We start from the raw sequence: 21434 nt of genomic DNA, 5'->3' as shown, positions 1-21434 counted from the left end.
ATGCTCTTGACTTTTTAGGAGATAAAAATACTTTTATTAGCTTGGGCTTCGTCCAGCTTTTAAACAACATACCGGTAAAGGTAAACTTTATTTTTCATTGCCAGAAACAGTAGATAATTGCTGAATTAGGTGAAACATAATAGTATATTATAAACCTAGGGACTAAAGTGGTTCTTTTAATTAAAAGACACTTTAGTCACGAGGTTTATATACAACACTTACTATATAAGGGCAACTACCATGCTAACCAATTGTTGAAAAATCAGGGTATACCTGCTGACTACAGCGCTGTCAGTGGGTATGGTCCTAACTTTTTGAAGTGTTTGTACTAAAGTTTTCTATATTACCGGCTGTCATACATTTCGATACAGGGGAAGTTATAAAAAGGTATTGTTATTTTTAGAATATTACATACAGGGCGATTCTTAATCTATACGGATAAACTTAACGAATGATACCTTATAAAAAAATAATGAGTAATCATGGAAAAAAGTTTAGTAAAAGTATTTTATTTATGAAGATAATCGATAATACAGTGAATTTGCAATGCAATTCACAGTTATCGTAAAAATGTTTTTGCCCGGTTTAGGCCGTGCGAGTAGGTCTCATCAATTCAGCAATTTATAGAAAATGATGGAAATAACTTCGAACAGTTGGTATCAATCATATTAGTTAATAATGCACTTTCAATTATAATTTTGAATTCACGGTAATGTATTTTTTTCAAATTTGTCTCTGTAAATAAAAAAACTTCACTTTTACTAAACTTTTTTCACATTATTAATTATTATTTTTCATAAGGTATCATTCCCTAAATTTAGGCGTATAGGTTAAAAGAATCACCCTTTATTATTAGATGCGTTTCAAGCATAAGAAAGTCGGCTCATTTAACCACATGTGTTATAATGGGTCGATTATTCTTAATCGTTCCAATGAAAGTAAACTCCCCCTATATTGAAAACGCTTGTGCACACTCCACACTCAGCAAATTCTGGAAAATAATGTAGGTAAAGTTATATAAATCACCAAGAAATTTATATCTCACATTCTGAAAGTCGTATAAAATTTTTATTTTTGCTATTTATAAATAATATGGATACACACTAGGTACATTTGAACTTTGAAGAGGTGCTGTCAATAGCAAACTATCTGCATGATGTGAGCTTGTGTACTTTACAATAATAAGAAGACACTATAAACATACAATTATTAAACACGTCAAACTTTTAATAATATTTGCTTAGAAAGCTAGACGATAACTTAAAAGTTAGTAGGTAAATCGTTATTTATAATTCCTTTGTCCCTTACCCGCTACTTCTCTCTTCACTCAGTTAATAATATTAATTAAAAAATTAGTAATCAGCTATAATATATTTCTTATTAGTTTCATATGTAAAACTCACTAAACTCTCTCTATTATTTTATTTAAAAAATACAAATGGAGTGATGTTCCTGATCGATACTTTTGCAAACAACTAGAATACAATGCAAAAAAAATGGAAATGAATGTCCCCAGCGAATTTGGGACGTTATGCTGATATAGCCTGTTAGCCTCTATTCTTTCACATACCTTTTGAATTTTTGTTAATATGCATCTGTAAACTAAGATTTTTTTACACCTTTTGTGAAGGAAACAGAAAATTAATCATCCGGTATTGAATCTTATTGATATGAAAGTTAAATTCGCCGTAGACGAAAAATGGCTTACATGAATTGTAATTATTGTGTCCGTTAAAATCGACGGATGGATTGATGATTTCAGAAGAATCATTATTTATGCGAATGTTATTATAAGATTCTTCATTTGATCTATTCTCATCGTCATTTTTTAGGGTCGGAGATGAACTACTTGTTCCTAGAATAAAGAAAAACATGAAAGCACATTATTGTTATTACGTGTCCCAAATGAAACCCAATATTGATAAAAAAATATATTTGTGTACCTACTTACCCAGTATGGATGGTACTTTCAATCGGGGCAAAAATTTCGTGGGAATGGCCGTTGTTCGAAGCCCTCTTAGAGTACCAGGAACTTTGTCAAAATTGCTAAAGTGAACATCACAAACCCAGTAGGACTTGTAAATTTGGCCATTGCTTTTGTTTTTGAGAATGGGATTTTGGACGCAATTGACCCATTTTTTAAAAAGTTCTTGATTTTTTTTCGGGAACGTATGACGTTTTGAGAAAACGTCCAAACACTCCGGAACGACGCACTTTTTATAACGAACACGATAACACTCCATATTTATTTTACTTCTAAAACTCTGAACTTAACGAAATTAACGAAATAATGAACAAAATTTAATTACTAAACTATTTAAATAAAAATAAAAAAACATAAATATATATAACAAGTATGGAACAAATAAGTTTGCAAATTAAACGTGACACTTTTTCAAAATAATGGCAGCTCTAGTCAAAATACCAATTAACCAATTATTTTGTCTTACCTTCCTCCTAGATTTTTTGATATGATGGTGACATCTATTATTAGAATGCAAAACGTAGATTTTTATACAGCGCCAAATCCTTGCAGTGGGTATGGTCCTAACTAACAGGTTTGGTATATAGGAGTTTCACATATATTATAAGTGATATGTGTGGAAGTGTTGCTATGGCACAAAACAAATGTCAATCAGTTGTTATCAAACGGTGTTTCTTTCTTTATAACAGGGGCAGAAAGACCAATTGGTCGATCGCCTATTCTTTATGAATAAAGATTATTTCTATGTATATTTATGATCATACCATTCAATCAGCAAATCCCCATTGAATGGGCCTGTCCCACAATTTTTTTTATTTCATAACTACAAAGACGGATTGAAAATATTATACCCGTATTTTTTTGTTTTCAAAAATATTAAGTCTAAATAGAAAAAAAATGATGATAAAAACTACATTAATCTCATGTTAAAAACGCCCGCCGCCGGTGACGTACTACACTATCAACCAATCAGCGACAATAAGTGAAACAGATGGCGTGCAACAGCCAATAAAATCGCCCAGAATTACGTACGTCACATGCGCACCAAAACAGATCTTTTAAATTTAATGGACAAATTCAAACTAATGTAGGAACATTTACGACCATAATTTTTTCTTCAAGAATATGAAAAATTAGTTTTTTGATCCTATTCTTTCGATTCCAGTCATTAAAACAAAAATTTATGATATGTGTGATAGGCCCATTGCATATAAACTCGTAGAATTGACCAAAAAGGCAGTATTCTAATCATGAGAACATTCAATCAGGTAATAGTCAATGATTTACGTACGACTGGTTTATTTGATGTGGTTAATGTCCACGTGTGGTAAAATCAAAACCGGCCATAGGAAAATCATGTAATGATAATTGCATGCACGAAAGAAAGACAGAAAAGGTAAAAAAATACCAAGTAGGAGGAAATTTTGCTACCATGTTGTCAAACGTTTCTCTGAATTCGTTGACGTTGAATTTTCTGACTAGAACATTCCTAATCATTTCCATTTATTTTGATAATTGCGATAGATGCTCTGTGTTTGATTCTTCTGTGTAAATTTGTTTAAAAATCTTAGTGTCAATAGACCAATAACAAAATTATGTGACTAATTCAGTGGATGAATTCAGATAAGATTCTGGCAACCATTTTTCTGTAAGTTTTCTTATGGCCGGTTTTAGTTTTATCACACCTGCATGTGGGATTTAATGTCAAACCTTAATTACTCGCCTATGGCCACTTTGTTTGTAAAACGGCGTTAAAAGTCAGTGCAGCAAATAGTAGACATACATACATAGAAATCCCTTTATACTTTAGACAAAGATAGAGATAAACTTTAGAGTTATATGACGTCATTTGACACTTGGTCTTGACCCCTTAATAAAGTCGTCACGTGACCAACGGTTGAATACGTCACATAACGTCACACCAATTTTGGCACACTGACTCATGTCACTTGCTGCTATGTCATCTTTGTCTAGAGTTTGATTTGCAAATAGTTCTCTCTTCTTATCATGGGCTTACTATGTCTAATTTTAAATCTTCTATACCTGTATAGCCCGTTGCCGGCCCCATAGGCCGAAATTTCTTGATTTGATTACAAAGTAGTAATTTAGTTTTCCGCCTACTGTCAAGAAGATTTTAAAGTTTGTGATTTATTAACCTTAATCCCACAATATTTTATTTTGATATACAATCACCATTTCGTTTCTTGTGACCACTCCTTCCATTGTAAGATTTTGTTTGCATCTGTTAACAATTATTACATATCCTGTAAGTGGTGTGTGAATATTAATTAACTCCTTCGCATGAATTTTTTAAAGAGAAAATCATGACCTTTTGGTTTATGCTGCCAATATGTTTTATTTCTGGTTCTGCACCCTTAATACCAATGAATAGTTATTATGTGATACTAATTACAGTCGCGTCATCATATCAAGAGCCGATGTCTTCAAATATAATGATAAGGCCATAAAGAAAATTATAGAAAACAACAAAGGGTCAATAGTTATTTTCCTAAAAAGTGCGGAAAAATATACTTTTCCGCACGCGATTGCAAGCAGTCGAGTGTGGAAAATACTCTTTCCATAAGTGTTAGGAATAAAGCCTGGCAAATAACAAATCCCCAGGGAGTAACAATATATACACCAACAGAATTAATAAAAAAAATGGAGAAAACACCCTGGTTGGTTGGTAGAAACACAAAATCATGTCAGATGAGTGAAACGACGGAGTAATCTGCACAATATATAAAAAAGGGGATATACTGACAATATTGACATAATAAGTAGATGCAGAAAAGGAATGGGACTGCCGCTCAACATGGAGAAGACAAAATATATGCTCGTCATAACAGAGCAAGACCGACGTGAACAAAACCCTTTGAGAATTGGCGACGATGTAATAGAATCCGTCGAGCAATTTGTGACCACTGGTAACCAGAGATAATCATACCTCTGTTGAGATAGTAGAACTCTCACTTTATAAGACCCTAATCAAACCAGTGCTAGTGTATGGTTCTGAAACATGGACGAGACTGAAGACTGAAAACATAAACGAGGGTGACTAAGAATATCACCATACATGGGGAATATTGAGGATAACTTGAGAGTTATTGAAGTTAGAGGATGGCAAAGGAAGGCGTCTGACAGGAACGAATGGTTTCAAATTCTACAGAAGGCTAAGGCCCACCTAGGGCTGTAACGCCATAATGATAATGATGATGAATGAAGGGACTACTATGAGGTATTTAAGGATTGCTCAAAGAAAAAAATACTACGAATACGAATGCATCAGTCAAAAGACAAAAGTGATGGACGCCGCAGAACGGTGGCAAGAATAAAATGGAAATGGGCTGGCCATTTGATGAGGACAAATGGTGGACTGGGAAGGCAACTGAGTGGAAGCCCAGAACAACTAAAGAAAACCCAGGACAACCGAGAATGAGGTGAAGAAGTGACATCCAGAAACTGGTGGGTAACCAACGGATGAATCACACCACCGACAGAAGACGAAGAAATTTGATAAATTTCAGTTTAGGCTTGGATTGTTATACTAAGTGGTATTTTTAAATTGAACCCTGGAAAATCCGCACATTACAGAGAACTACACAAAAATAGCTAATTACTGAAGTAGGATTGGCCTTTGATTTTGAATCTATTATAGTTTACACGCGATGACCTTTCTTGGAGGCCCGTTTGTTATTGACATTTTAAATTAAGAAATCACTCCTAGTATCAAACCCCAAAACGTTGTATTAAAACAGGACAACGAATAAACCTAAATTAATCTACTATATTAACTTGTATCTCACAGTACGGAAATAAACATGTCAATGTTGTCATCAGCAAGATCCCGAAGAAGTCCAAATCGGATGTGGTACCGGAGCACGTGGAATATTCAGGTTCAAGGAGTCACCTCACCTAAGGAACTTCCTCTAGTAGATGTTCTCCTTTTTTTGTTTATTTGTAAGGAACAAATATATCTACCAGCTGCAGCTTGGTCTTCCAAATATAATGATCTAGAGATCTCTTAAAAGGCTCTTCCTGGTAAGATTTGCGGATTTAATGTCACGCGCCACGTTTAACTCACTTGATTTCCTCAAGGGATGTATGATCCATTTATTTTCCCGTGGCGGTTACGTCATCATTTGCCTTTCTTGTCTATTACATGCGTTCCGAGCGCGATAGAATTTTGACGTCATCTAGTCACGTCGGCAATGAATCAGGACGAAAATCGGCCGCCATTGTTGACAAAAAGTAAACAAAGAGACATTTTTTCATGTAAATTTTACAATATTTTAAGAAGTATTTTGATTTAACTTGTTTTTAACTGCGATACTACGTGTGAGACTAGATAATGTGTGTGTGTTTCGGTAGTCAGTTTTGAAAATACCACCTTTTTAATACACTTTACAACTATCAAGGGGCCCAGTGAAACATTCTGAAGGAACTAGAGTTTGTGAAACAGAAAAGGATGCCTTTTCTAATAGAAACACTGTCACAATGAAACAGCCCATATATTTACTTACTCCCAAGAAGAGTTTTTACAAGAACACTACAAAAACCAATTTTATTCAAGCCAGTGGTTCTCAAAGAAACATGGATATAGAGTATTAGGTGTATTTAGCAGAAGCTGACAAGGTGATTTACCTAATACTATAAAAAGGACTCTGGTAGAGGTATTAATAAGCTGTTAATACTAAATAGCTTATGTCTCAGGTAACTTTATTTGCCTAATCTGGAGTTTGCTTATCATGCTTTGAAAGGGTCCAAATTTAAAAAGTCCCATTATCAATTGCTCTAAAAGACTCTAAACAAAAGGTGTTTGAAGCTATGGTTATAATGGTGTTGTCAAAATCCATATGCAGAGTGTTGAAAAAACAAATTTCTAATAAGTTTCAGGTAATATTAGAAAGATACTAGTTACTTAATACATAAATTTGATCAAATGCCATTATTTTGCAGAATTAGCCCTTATAAATTTTGCCGTATCTTCTCTGACTATAAGGCTAGAAACAGATGGTGCTACTGTTAAATAATTTTCCATCAGATAGTAGGTTAAATTATTATTTTAATTGTATTATTTACACGTTATGAAATATACAAATAAAATCTTTAAAAAGTACACTCAAGTTTATTTTTTGACTCTAAGTCTAATTTTCTTCATAAACAATCATAAAATTAGATAATTTCTTTAACTGAGGTACCTACCTGCTCTCACAATAAATTGAACTGTAATTGAAAAAACATGTTAAACAAATCACACAGCAAAACCAAATTGATATGTATTTAATGCTGGGTAAATTTACAAAGGAAATAAATAAGCAATCAATATCACAAAACCAAGAAGCAAGTTCTTAAAACACCAACAATTCTGTTATAAGTTAAAACACTGCTTTAGGATTTAATAGTCCCCAGGATACACACATTGCCTTTCCTTTCTTGCAAATTTTATGGAATAATTTTTGAAACGTTGGTATTGGGCTGTTAATGACTCGTTTGAATGCACCTATCTGTGATGTTCTTTCCAGATAATTTAAATTGAATGTGGTTGTTGTTCCCAAGCCAAAATTTGATTGGAACTTTTCGCCTTAGTTTACCACCAAATGTTGCAAGTTTTCCAGTTTGGTGAAGAAAAATCTTAAATTCTACGAAGGTCTCGCAATAACAACACTAATTAATAAACTTAAACAACCTTAAATTAAGTTTTTATTTCTTCTTTTTGTAGTTTTTGGCGTTTTTCAACTTTTTAAAATTCCTAACCTCAAAATGTTTAGCATTTTTTACATGCAAAACATGTGAGATTCTTAGAATGTTTTTTTTCAAAACAATATAGTTTTCTCATTTTCATTTATAATTGCTTAATGAAAGAGACATATTGTGAGGTTTAAAAGAGGAATTTGTCAATACGGCAACGTCCAAACAGGTGATTAAAAAGATGGATAGCCTAGCTTGTAATAAACGACGTGCGTAAATTTCAATATGGCGGAGCACTTGATGACGTAACCGTCACGGAAAAAAAATGAACCATAGCTTAATTAACTAAAGACTCTCTTAAAGATCAGCAGAATACTCAATTCAGCTCGATTGTTATTATTTATTTTTACTTGACTTGACTCCAGAAAAATTCAAAAACCGTCAATCTAAATTATTGATCGAATCAAAAACCACTAAACAATTAACTATCTATTTTTTAACATCCCTGTAAAAAAATATCAGGAGTGATTTTTGTTACAACAAAATATCAATATCTTTTCAAATCAATCACTTATCTTTAAATAACTCACTCTGAGTGAAAATTTCCACTTATTAGTCAACAAAACACTTTCCTTAATAAAGATATAGCATTAATTTACATCGCCTTACCCATGAAATACAAATGTTAGTGATTTACGGTATAATTTATCTCGAGAAATTTAATTAATTAATACTTTTGATTAATTATTTCGCTGTTTTAGTCAGGTGCGCGGCTAAATAATATCTCGTCCCTAGTATAAAGGTAATATTTCTTATCGTTTTGTTTCCAAACTAGTTACTTTATGATGTAAGTAATTTAAACGAAACAAGATTTATATACAGAACTGCAATGACACTTTAAACCTGTTTTCGCAAACTCGGGACAATTTTAAATTTGCGTAGTTTCCGATTTGGTTTCGTTCTGTAACTTTCTGGATTTAGGGTATCTGCGTATTGTTTATCGAAATAGCTTGTTTTCCATTTAACCTGATTAAAAATTTTCCGCCTACGAGCCTAAAAAGAAATAAATTATTTACGTGTCAAGGATATGTTATCTTGTTCGGCTCTCGCCAAACTTTGGCTATCATATTTGAAATTCGCATTTTACCTTGAAAGAGGATTAGATTAGAGCGCTAGTGTGCGAATGGATAGTCATCGATAAAGCGGAAAATGGCGGAAAAACAGCAAGCGTAAATTGCCGAGCTTTACAGAAATAAATGCGTTATTCCGGTTTCGAGATTACAGGATTTTTTTTGCTTGCCGCATCCTGAAAGTTGTCCCACGGAAAAGTTCCGACGGCCTTACACTACACTTTAATTTATAATTCGACAATCATGCAAGCAAACTCCTAACTACTGCTTATCTTATTGATATTCAGCTATCTCCTGCTGTTATGAATAAATGGAGAAAGGGAGTCGAATTACTGTCCGTTTTCCTAACATTGGCTAAGTTGAGTTTAAGGACAGCTTACATAAGTTTAATTAAAATTACTAAAACTAAACTTAAAATTGACTTGGAAGTCAGGCATAAGAAATTTAATATTAATTAAAATTTGACATCCAACATTATTGTCTCACTAGATCAAACTAAATCTCCTATTTCCTCTCCTTTTACAAGTCAATTACTCGTCAGATTTAGCCGCCTCAAGCAGTGAATTCGAGACCCCACAAACAGAAAACTTTCCACAATTGCCATATGCAGCCCACATTTTACCCCACTAGTTTTTAAAATATAAGGTAAACTTAATTATAATTTATTAAAAATTAGATTTTGAGATTCTGAGACGCGTGTATGGAGGGGTTCTGGGGAACTATACCGACTTTTTGATCAGCCAGATATCCAAGATTAGCAGACTAAGATGGTTAGGACACGTAGAGAAAATGCACGAAATGGAGCTCCCAAAACAGATTCTCTACCAAGCTCCAGTTGGTACTCGGAAGAGGGGCAGACCAAGAGTGCGATATAAGGACCCGGTGGAAGAAAACCTAAGAATGCTAGAAGTTAGGAATTGGGGAGCCAAGACGCAAGAGAGACAATAATGGAGGAAGATTCTTTAGCAGGCTAGGACCCAACTAGGGTTGTGATGATGATGATCAAAATTAGATTTAAAAAAATTAAAACATTCACCCGGTCGGTTTTATGTGTGTGTGCCCCCCTTCTTAAGAGATGATGTAATATCTTTAAGTCCCTGTTCCCTAAAACCGTTGCCTTGACTCCGGTCAATGAAGGACACTGAATCAAGTGTATACAGGGTGGTCCAGTTTTAAATGTCAATAATTCACCAATCGATAGCCCATCAAAAAATAAGTTGACATGCATTATGTCATTTTCCTGAAGAACGCTTTCTAAGGAAGACACAGACCTCCAAAGTTCAGTTTAAAAAATCGTATTTTTGCTTCAACTGTCAGACCGTTGAATTTTGATCAAATTTGGAACAAGTAATTATGAAATAAGTACTCGTTATGTGATGTGAATGACATTCGTCAAAATTGTTTAGACGCGTAGATATAGGAGGATAGTCTTTATTTTCTACGCTGACATTCTAAAGGATTCAAATCTGGTCATCTCTGAGGTTTACGAATTAATTTTTGACACTGAAAATAGTCAAAAAACCGGATTTTTGGACTAATTTTTACTGGCGTTCAATTTTTTAGACTATAGGTAGTGTAAAACTGATCATTCAATTCAATCTTTTTTTTTATTCAATTAAACACTGGTAACAGTCCGAATTTTCGAACTAATTTAATTCTAATAATTAGTGTTCTAGACTAATATCGTAGCATTTAATGCCAAAATTGTCTAGTTTCATCAATGAAGAGTCTGAAACTTAACTTTTACTATAAAAATAGTTCAAAATTCGATTATTCAGTCTTAAAGCACAGTGAAGCGTCTAGCAGTCAATTTAAAACTGACAATGCGTGAAACGGCATGTTTAAGTCAATGGACGATGTAAAAATAGTTTTTTAAGTCTGCTATGTCAAAAACTAGGTGAAGATACCCCTAAAACTCGATTTTCCAAGCTGAAAGCAGTTTTAACGCCCTAAAAGTAGTCCAGAGTTGTAAGAAAATTAAAAGCAAAGTAAAAAAACTTGAAAAGTTAGTCTTCAAGTCAATTTTTATGAATCTAATGTCAATATCCTGTATTTAAGACTATTTTCAAGACTAAAATATTGAAATGTATTTTCAAAACATGAAAACTTACTTCAAATGCAAATTTTAAGCTTTTGATGTGACTTTTTATTGGTTCAGAGTCACTTTTTGGTGTCCAAGTCAATTTTCAAGGTTGAAATCTGTGAATTTGTAGTCAAAAATTCTAGATAATGTAGTTTTTCATGGCTACAATTCAATTTTCACTACTAAAGTTTTTCAACTTATCTGAAAACTATAACGACAGACTACAAAGACAGTTTTTAAGCCTCTCAAGTCAATTTTCACAGTTTCGAAGTCAATTGTCAAGGCTAAAGTCTTTCAATTTGTCTGAAAACTGTGAAAACTGGTTACAAAGACAATTTTTAAGCCTCTCAAGTCAATTTTCACCCTTTCAAAGTAAATTTACTGGTTGATAAGTCAATTTTCATTTTAAGAGATACTTATTTTGTCAAATTGAACAAGTAAAGTAAAAAAAAACTGAAATTTTTTAAAAATATCCAGTAACGTTATTCTCTACGTTACTATTTTATTAGGCAGAAAAATTGAAACCATCTTTCTGTATTTACACCACTGGACAGTTTCGACAAACGTCATTAACATCACATAATGACAATTAATTTCATATGTATTTGGTGTAAATTTGATTAAAATTGCTCTGGCGGTATGACAGTTATGACAAGAAACCGATTTTTTAGACAGAACTTTTATCGACTGTATTTTCCTTGAGAAGCATTTTTCAGGAAAATGACATAATGTATGTTAACTTTTTTTGATGGACTAATGAATGGTGAATTACTGACATTTAAAACTGGACCACCCTGTATAAAGGTCATTATATTCAGGAATTGACCGACAATTCCAAAGTTAAAGCGACCTCTATATAGAAGCTTTTCAATATTAAAATTATCAAAAGTTAGAAAGAAAAGGAAAACCTCGAGTACTGATGGTACTACAGGATGCGGAATAACAGAACTGATGGCATTGGTCGATAGAGGGCAGTGTTTGAGACGACCCGGAGATGCCAGTGGAGGTTCATCGATCAATAATAGGAATGAGATCGTCATAGAGGGACAGGGGAAAAAATTTTTAGTACTGCAGGTTTCACAGAGGAGGTAAGTTTGGTTGAGGTTAGTTTGGTTATTAACGCATTGTGGGGCGAGTTCGGTTTTCAACTTGGAACGTACCGCACGTCAGTTTCGCGAGTGCCATTTTTTGCCACTAAGAAACCACGTTTCTTGAAACGGTGTTCAGAGAAATTTGAAGTTGACAACCGAATTCCGCAGCCGGTCGAGTGGAGATGGTGGGACCTCTAAGTGGAAATGTCGATTCCTGAAAGTCTACGGGGAATTGTCTTGGTGAAAACCTAGGTCAAGACCACGTGGATGTGAACTCGATTATCTCAGCCCCCTCACAACTCGTGCTGCCAAATTACCCTGTAGCAGAGCCAAAGAACAAGACAAAACAAGTTACGAGTGGTCAAGTTGTGTAATATTTTAGAGCCTTAAAAGTGATCCACAAGAAGCTCAGCCAAGAAGGGGGACAAGCAACTGCCCATCGCCAACCCGCTCTCCTGTTCAGAGAAGTCTTAGACATGGTTGATATCAATAAACGTCAATGAGCTGAAAATAAAAATATATAGAATACATAAATTGAAATATTGACATCGTGATATTTCTACCTACTTGTAAATATTCGTTATCCGGTGCTTTACTGAAAAATTCTTCAATTTGGTTTTTTTCCAGTATCTTTGACTTCTTCAGTGTATAATTTCTTGATGCAGCTTTTAAATATGAAATAATAGCTATTTATGTAACCAGTTACGAAAAGATCGATTTTGTGTAACGAAAAAAAAAACGAATGTTTATAGGGCGAGCGCCTACCCTATAAGACATTTTCGAAACGTGTTGCATACATAATTTTTTCTAATTTTGACCAAAAAGCGGTAAAAACCATCTTTTAAAGTGATTTAACACAAATATTCACTTTCATAGCACCTTGTATAAACTATGACAACGACATGTTATGATGGATGTCGCCCATATGTTTCTACGGAAATGCATAAAATCAGGGAGTGATGAAATGCACTTTTCATAACTAGTTACATAAAGTGATACTTTATGTACTACTTTTTACTACGTTTACGTTTACTTTTTACTACGTACTACGTTTTACTTTATGTAACTAGTTTTGTCACTCTAATCAGTTTTGAAAAGTGTCACTTTATATGCCATAATTAGAAAAATTAATATTCCGTACGTCAAAACATCAAGATTTTTGTGCACTTTAAATATTTCTGCTTAGAATATTTTGTCTACAATGAAAAAGTAGGATAATAGCATCTCTTCTGCATTTCCTCTTTCTCCTACACATTTTTTTTCCAGTTGGCAAATTTCAATACCAATTCCTTCTGCTGTTAGCGGAAATAATGTAAAAAAATAATATTTTATCTGCCACGCCTTTATAAACCACCCTGTATATCCAAAAGTAATTTTAAACTATGCACCTCAATATTTTCTAAATCTTTTGTATTTCTCGAAAACAAATAAAATAATAAACTTTACTCTATCGTTGACTCACCCTGTAAAAACAAAATGACCTCATCAAATAGTGATACTTTAATGCTGACGGTTTGGTGAAACGTAATTCTATAGTTACGTATTTAAACATTGAATATTAGACCAAATATTTATTGTTTCTAATGTTTTTGTTGTTATAACCCTCATTTAATACTCAATTTGATTGTTTTTGATTATTTCAGTTTGTTCAAAATTAATTAATAAAATAATAATTAATTAGTAACTATACAGTTGAATCTACCTTATAAATCGCTTTTTTAAATTATACACTGTATGTATTAAGTTTTAAAAGTTACCTTTGCGAAAAGCTACAAGTCGGCCTATCAGACATCTTTTCCACTACTAAAATCCACTGGAACGTTATTCCAAGCCCCTTTGAATGATATATTATAACGTAAAAAGCCGGATTCTATCTGTAAAAACTTTGATTTAGTACGCTTATTTAGTATCTGACAGGGAAAACTTAAATTGATGATAAACCTTGAAGGATCCTATTGTATATATCCCTGTTAACCGGATACTCAACTTCTTTAACTTTTCGTTCTTCGCGGAAAAACATTTTATCGCAAATATTTACGGAAGCCGTTGAATGTTTCCACACGAATCAATTTGACAAAACCACACATTCTATTACGATAATAGTGATTATTGAGGGTGCAGAAAGTGTATTTTGCGGCGTAAATTACTACAAAGCCGTCCATAAATAACAAACTTCATGGCCGATGCAGCATCTGTTCGGAATCGTTAGTTAAAAATTCTTAATAAAAGCTTCATACACGATATTGACCAAGTTTATGAAAGTCGATGCTAAAAGAAATTTATTAAATAATATGCAAATTTTTTGAAGGTAATGGGTTTACGTCCGTTTTTTTCTGTTATAATGGAAAATTCAATTAGCATAACAGGTGTACCAAATAAGGAAAGAATGTGTTTCAAAAACTATTTTATTTAACTTACAGGATTCTACAAACTGTGTTGCAGGCTTAATTACCTTGCAAATAACCAGAGGTTATTAAAAATACGAGAAAAATTTTAAAAGCAAGTCTTTGGTTAGAATACTTCAAGTAAAATTAATGTACACTGAAAAAAATACTGCGTAATATTAACGAACGTCAGTAATTAATAAAAGTATTGGTGCAAAGATAATTTTAATCAAATGTACTTTAAAAACATTTTTTAAGGATTTAGAATAGATTTATCAAAATAATGAATGGTCGTACCTTAAATTGCCGAAAAAATCCTCATTTTAGTCAAATTATATTAACAAAGCATAGTTTTGAGGTATAAAAATTTAAAACTAAAGTCCGTCTCAGCGCTAGTGGCAGTGACGCAATCATTTTCATTCATTTGACGTCATTGACGTATATTATTTACGAATTTTTAAATTCAGAAACAACTCCACGTCCGTAATTTGGTGTGTGTCATCTGATCAACATATTTAAAAAAACGAACCGGCGTCACGTGACAAGCTGTCAAATGACTTCACGGAAGACGATTTTTCTGAACGCAACTCTGTGCTTTGTTTGTGAATTTTTTCCAACTGTAATTTGAATTTATTATTTTTAGTGTTTATTATGTGTAGTTGTATTTGTAATTTTGATAGTACAATTATAACTAAAAAACAAAAAACTAAAAAAAAAAAAAAAAAAAACCAAAAAAAAACAAAACAAAAAAAAAACCCTTCTCAGAGTTCCATATTGAACATTATCAGGTTTAATATTTATTAAGTTGTTGTTTTCTGTGTTCTGCCGTTGTGTTTTTTCTTTTTTAGATTCTCTGAAGACGGTGGTAGATTTTCCACCGAAACGTCAGCGTTTTTTTTTTTTTTTAGGTAACAAGACCGAGCCTAAGTCAGTGGTCTTGTGTTGGGACGACTAGGTTAATGTTATTTTCAACTTAGTTGAAAATAGTGCGAAATTCCATTTTCCCAACAAACCTCTTTTTTTTGTGTGAGACAGAAGACCCAATAAACCAAGAAAAAAAAAAAAAAAAAAAAAAAAAAACAATTATAACTATTCTCGTTTTATGTCATTTTGACAGCAGAATCATGTTCCCAAAGTCCAAGTTTACCGTACTAATTTTATTTAATTAAACAATACCAAAATGGCGGCGGTTATCCGGGTTATCCAGTAATCTAGGTCAAGACAGTCTCAGAAAAACTAATTTTCAGGTAAATTTTTGTACGATTTTCTAAGAAAATATCCATAACTTGCTTATTTGAAACATTCTGTATAGATACACTATGTTAGAAAAGAAAGCTAATGAATGGGGCTATCACGTGACGTTGGACGGATCAGGTTAAGTTGTACTGTTTGGCCGCTAGAGAGCGTCAAATTTCATATTTTTTTCGGACATTTTCATCAATATTTCGAAAACCGTTTTTTTTTTTTTCGGAAAATTGACGTAAAGTATCATTTACCAAAATGTAATTTTTTAAGGGTGCCGCGCTCTAAAAACTGTCAAAATTGCCATAGTTTCACGGTCATCTCCGAAACCGTGCCAGTCAGAGCAAAATGGACATCAGATTCGTGTTTCCCAGTTCTCAAAAAAATTCACTTTGATTGAGCAAAATTCAATATGGCCGCTGGTATAGTAGATCCAAAAATGCCAAATTTGGGTGAAGATTTCGTGCACTTTTCCAAAAAATTTTCCATAACTAGCTTATTTGAAACATTCTGTATAAAAACACCATATAGGACAAAATGAATCACGTGAGGTTGAGCGGGTAGTGCTAAGTTGTACCGTTTGGCCGCTAGAGGGCGTCAAATTTGACTTTTGTTTTTTTTGGATGTTTTTATGAATATCTCAAAAACGGTTTGAGTTAAGTGTGTGAAATTTTTGCCACCTATAAATTTCGATGGGAGGCAAATTTTTCTGTACAACGCATCGTTTGACTAAATTTCTGACATATTTCTAAAGGGTACCTGCGCCAAGGAGTTTTCCGGACAATTTTTGATTTTGAAAATTGTCTTTGAGTGCCTAAATTGATTTAAGTTAATGCTAGAAATGTGACGTGGAGTATTATTTATCAAAATGTAATTTTTTAATGGTGTCACGGTTTAAAAATTGTTAAAAATGCCTTAATTTTCAGGTAATCTCAGAAACCATGCCAGTTGGAGCAAAATGGATGTCAGATTCGTGTTTCTAAGTTTCAAATTAATAAAAATGGTCAGTTTGATTGACCAAAATCCAATATGGTTGCTATTAGTATAGTAGACCCAAAAATCACAAATTTCAGAGAGTCAAGTCAATTTCAGTCGAAAGTCAAAATTCCGTGCACTTTTCCAAAAAATCTTCCACAACTAGCTTGATTGAAACATTCTGTATAGACACACCATGTTACAAAAGAAAGCTGATGAATGGGGCTATCACGTGACGTTGTCCAGATCAGGCTAAGTTGTACCGTTTGGCCACTAGAGGACGTCAAAGAAAGTTGATTTTTTTCGGCTATTTTCATGAATATCTCCAAAACCGTTTGTGTTAGGGGTGTAAAATGTTTACCACGTATACACGCCGATAGGGGGCAACTTTTACTAAATGCGACATTTTTCTGTACAGCGCACCGTTTGATCTTCAAAAAAAAAAAACTGAATTCCTGCCATTTTTCTTAGGGGTACCCAAAATGCCATTTTTTAAGAGTGCCACGCCCTAAAAACTGTCACAATTGCCATAATTCCAAAGTCATCTCCAAAACCGTGCCAGTTTGAGCAAAATGGACGTCACATCCGTGTTTCCCAGTTTCAAATTAGTAAAAATAGTGACGTTGATTGAGCAAAAATCAATATGGCCGATGTTAGTATAGCAGACACAAAATTCAAAAGTTTGAAGAAAAATTTCGTGCATTTTTCCAAAAAATCGTCCATAACTCGTTTTATTAAAACATTCTGTATAGACACACCATATGACGAAAGAAAGCTAATGAATGAGGCTGTCACGTGACGTTGTCCGGATCAGGCTAAGTTGTACTGTTTGGCCGCTAGAAGACGTCAAATTTGAATTTTTTTCTTCTGATATTTTCATGAATATCTCGAAAACCGTTTGTGTTAGGTGTGTGAAATGTTTACCACGTATACACGCCGATAGGAGGCAACTTGTATTAAATGAATTTCTGACATTTTTCTCAGGGGTACCCCATGGAAATTTCCGGAAAATTTTTGAATTTTGAAAATTGTTTTTTACTGCCTAGATAGCTTCAGGTTAATGATAAAAATGTGACGTAAAGTATCATTTACTAAAATGCCATATTTTAAGGGTGCCACGCAACCAAAACTGTCAACATTGCCATAGTTTGAAAATCATCTCAGAAACCATGCCAGTTGGAGCAAAATGGATGTCAGATTCGTGTTTCTAAGTTTCAAATTAATAAAAATGGTCACTTTGATTGACCAAAATCCAATATGGTTGCTATTAGTATAGTAGACCCAAAAATCACAAATTTCAGAGAGTCAAGTCAATTTCAGTCGAAAGTCAAAATTCCGTGCACTTTTCCAAAAAATCTTCCACAACTAGCTTGATTGAAACATTCTGTATAGACACACCATGTTACAAAAGAAAGCTGATGAATGGGGCTATCACGTGACGTTGTCCAGATCAGGCTAAGTTGTACCGTTTGGCCACTAGAGGACGTCAAAGAAAGTTGATTTTTTTCAGCTATTTTTATGAATATCTCCAAAACCGTTCGTGTTAGGGGTGTGAAATGTTTACCACGTATACACGCCGATAGGGGGCAACTTTTACTAAATGCGACATTTTTCTGTACAGCGCACCGTTTGATCTTCAAAAAAAAAAAACTGAATTCCTGCCATTTTTCTTAGGGGTACCCAAAATGCCATTTTTAAGAGTGCCACGCCCTAAAAACTGTCACAATTGCCATAATTCCAATGTCATCTCCAAAACCGTGCCAGTTTGAGCAAAATGGACGTCACATCCGTGTTCCCCAGTTTCAAATTAGTAAAAATAGTGACGTTGATTGAGCAAAAATCAATATGGCCGATGTTAGTATAGCAGACACAAAATTCAAAAGTTTGAAGAAAAATTTCGTGCATTTTTCCAAAAAAATCGTCCATAACTCGTTTTATTGAAACATTCTGTATAGACACACCATATGACGAAAGAAAGCTAATGAATGGGGCTATCACGTGACGTTGTCCGGATCAGGCTAAGTTGTACTGTTTAGCCGCTAGAAGACGTCAAATTTGAATTTTTTTCTTCTGATATTTTCATGAATATCTCGATAACCGTTTGTGTTAGGTGTGTGAAATGTTTACCACGTATACACGCCGATAGGAGGCAACTTGTATTAAATGCGACATTTTTCTGTACAGCACAGTTTGATCTTCAAAAAAAAACTGAATTTCTGACATTTTTCTCAGGGGTACCCCATGGAAATTTCCGGAAAATTTTTTAATTTTGAAAATTGTTTTTTACTACCTAGATAGCTTTAGGTTAATTATAAAAATGTGACGTAAAGTGTCATTTACTAAAATGCCATTTTTTAAGGGTGCCACGCAACCAAAACTGTCAACATTGCCATAGTTTGAAAATCATCTCCGAAACCGTGCCAGTTTGCGCAAAATGAACCTCAGATTCGTGTTTCCCAGTTTTAAGTTAGTAAAAATAGTGACGTTGATTGAGCAAAAATCAATATGGCCGCTGTTAGTATAGTAGACCCAAAAATGACAAATTTGAGGAAAAATTTCGTGCGCTTTTCCAAAAAATCGTCCGTAACTAGCTTATTGGAAACACTCTATATAAACACACCATATGACAAAAAAGCAGGGCTAAGTTGTACCGTTTGGCCGCTAGAGAACGTCAAAGTTGACTCTAGTTTTACGTTGTTGAATATCTCAAAAACACCTCAAGTTAGAGGTCTGAAATTTGTACCACAAACGCACCTCGTTGGAATACAGCTTTATTACTAGGCAATACCAGGAATCTAATCTGTCGGTAACAAGAAACACTAAACAGTAGTGTTTTAAAAATGCTCTACAACAAAGAAAATCTTGAAAATCAGTCTAAGACATAAAGTCAGTCACTGCCACTTTTCCTGGGACAGAGAGTATTTTTGATTTTTCATTCAAGGAACAACATTGATAAAGAACTAATAATAAAAATGAAAAAATAATAATAATGAAACCGAACTATTTCTGAATGTAACTGAAGAAACAAACCAATTGTATAATATCCTGTTCTTTTAATTTTCAGATTTCGTGTTTCGGATCGTCTTGTTCTGTTCTCGACAATAATTCAACGATATCTGAAATAGGATTCGATTTTTCAGCGGAAGGCGGCGATGAATCTGAGTCGGTACGTATTATATTATTATTTTTCAGTTTGGCAATTCCGATATTGTAACCGCATTTTCCGAGAAAATTCCACGGTGTATTGAACTATCTATAAGCTGGAAATGTCCCCGCAATCCCCAAACGGCAATTTCCAGTCTGTCGTTACCGTTTAACTGAAAATCAAACATGTTTATTTTCAAGACAAATTACTTTTATTTAGGTAGTTAAGGGGCGAAGGAAATTTCTATTTAACTTTTTAAGTAAAGCTTTCACTTTTTTTGGGATAACCGATAGACGCAAAATTCGAACCGACCTGCGGTACATACAAAACACTTCCATTAAAAGATCGATAGGTCTACGTCTCCTTTTATTTCAGCCCTAGTTAATATCATTAATTTTGCAAAGTAACAACTTTTCAAACTCTCTTTGTTGAGGACTGTTTTACTCAAGTTGAATGCCAATACACTTTCCCGGATTTTGTTTAATGGTTTTGAGTTGCTACACTCTTCTATTGTATTATTACTTAATGATCCTCTTCCCTTTAAGTGGATTGAAATCGAGCTTTATAGAATCGAACCGTCAAAGTAATATTTGAGTAGAATAACCCTTTTATATGCGAATAAATAGGTCATCAATACAATATAGATTGCTAATACATCGCTTAAAAGGTTCAAGAATACCGGACAAGATGTTTCTGAAAAATTCTGAAAAGATCACAAATGTGCACACTACAGGTTGTTGTTAACTTTTACATCAATTACTAAAAATGTACAGGGTGAAATAAGAAGTAACATTTACACTAACCTTAATTTAGTGAATAGAATAGGCAATAGTACCATAATCTGAATGTGATCTCTTTCCACTTAACAAACCATTGTCATTATCAACCAAACAACTTCTAGTAATAGCGGTGAGTAATGAATCATTACTCACGGCTATTACTCACTGGTCCTTTCCACCAGCGGACGCCACCAATTTACAGGGTTATTCACGTTATTCGACATGGAAGATTCTGACTTAAACTGCTCGTCAAATAGAATGGGACAGCAAAATTTTAGCTCTTTTTTCAACGGCTGTGTCTACAAATTGTTTGACTCGATTTTAATAATTTTGTTGACAATTTATAGGTATTTTCTTTTTACTTCTGATGACTTAAATAATCTTTTTGAAAGTTGTCACGGATACGAGTATACAGGGTGTGACTAAGGTGTAGTCAAAAAATGAAAAATTCGGTCTAACGCCGTTTTTCGCCAAAAAATGTGTTGTGTTTCAAAATAACCTTAATCGAGTCTTTTGGCCAATATCCTTAGACGTTTTCGCCAGTTTGATGATTTTAAGGGCCGTTTACAAATTTTATTGCAAAATTTCAAAAATGGGGTTATTTTTTAATTCTCTTCTTTTTAATTTAACCATTTCTTTAAATCTTTTGTGGTTAAAGAAAGGGATTAGCAAGGATACACTTAAAACTAACCAATTTAATTAAAAAAGCCTAATCTGCGTTATACAGGGTGACCCGAAAAAAACTTTGAAAACGAAATAATATTTTTATCATAAGTCTTGGGATGTTCAGTGATGGATCAATCGGACGAGAGCGATATGGACAATTCGCCCGAGTATTACAGGCTATTTTTTTTCTACGACTAATTGGAATTACTTACCAAATTTCACACAAATAAACTCTCAGTTTTGGTAAAAAGTGCATTTTTGGCA

General features: G+C 33.6%; 1 protein-coding gene and 1 long non-coding RNA gene across 6 annotated transcripts in view; both read left to right on the top strand.

Annotated features, from left to right (window-relative positions):
* Window positions 1-21434, top strand: part of nolo (ADAMTS-like no long nerve cord) — a 219832-nt gene that overhangs the window by 68955 nt on the left and 129443 nt on the right. For all 5 annotated transcript variants that reach the window (XR_014177111.1, XR_014177110.1, XM_081973358.1 and 2 more), the window contains exon 3: window positions 19645-19746. Coding sequence is in view for 3 of the 5 variants with exons in the window: in XM_081973358.1 (XP_081829484.1) it covers window positions 19645-19746 (102 nt within the window). In the remaining 2 variants the exon portion in view is untranslated. The remainder of the gene's footprint in view (window positions 1-19644; window positions 19747-21434) is intronic.
* LOC145725367 (uncharacterized) lies at window positions 6310-7042 on the top strand. Its single transcript, XR_014177248.1, has 3 exons — window positions 6310-6619; window positions 6698-6880; window positions 6944-7042. It is a non-coding gene; the product is annotated as an uncharacterized LOC145725367 (long non-coding RNA).

The sequence above is a fragment of the Ips typographus genome, linkage group LG2, assembly GCF_016097725.1.
Source record: "Ips typographus isolate SLU linkage group LG2, UJ_Ityp_2.0, whole genome shotgun sequence".
In the NCBI taxonomy this organism is placed as follows: domain Eukaryota; kingdom Metazoa; phylum Arthropoda; class Insecta; order Coleoptera; family Curculionidae; genus Ips; species Ips typographus.
This window is presented reverse-complemented; position numbering and strand designations above follow the sequence as displayed.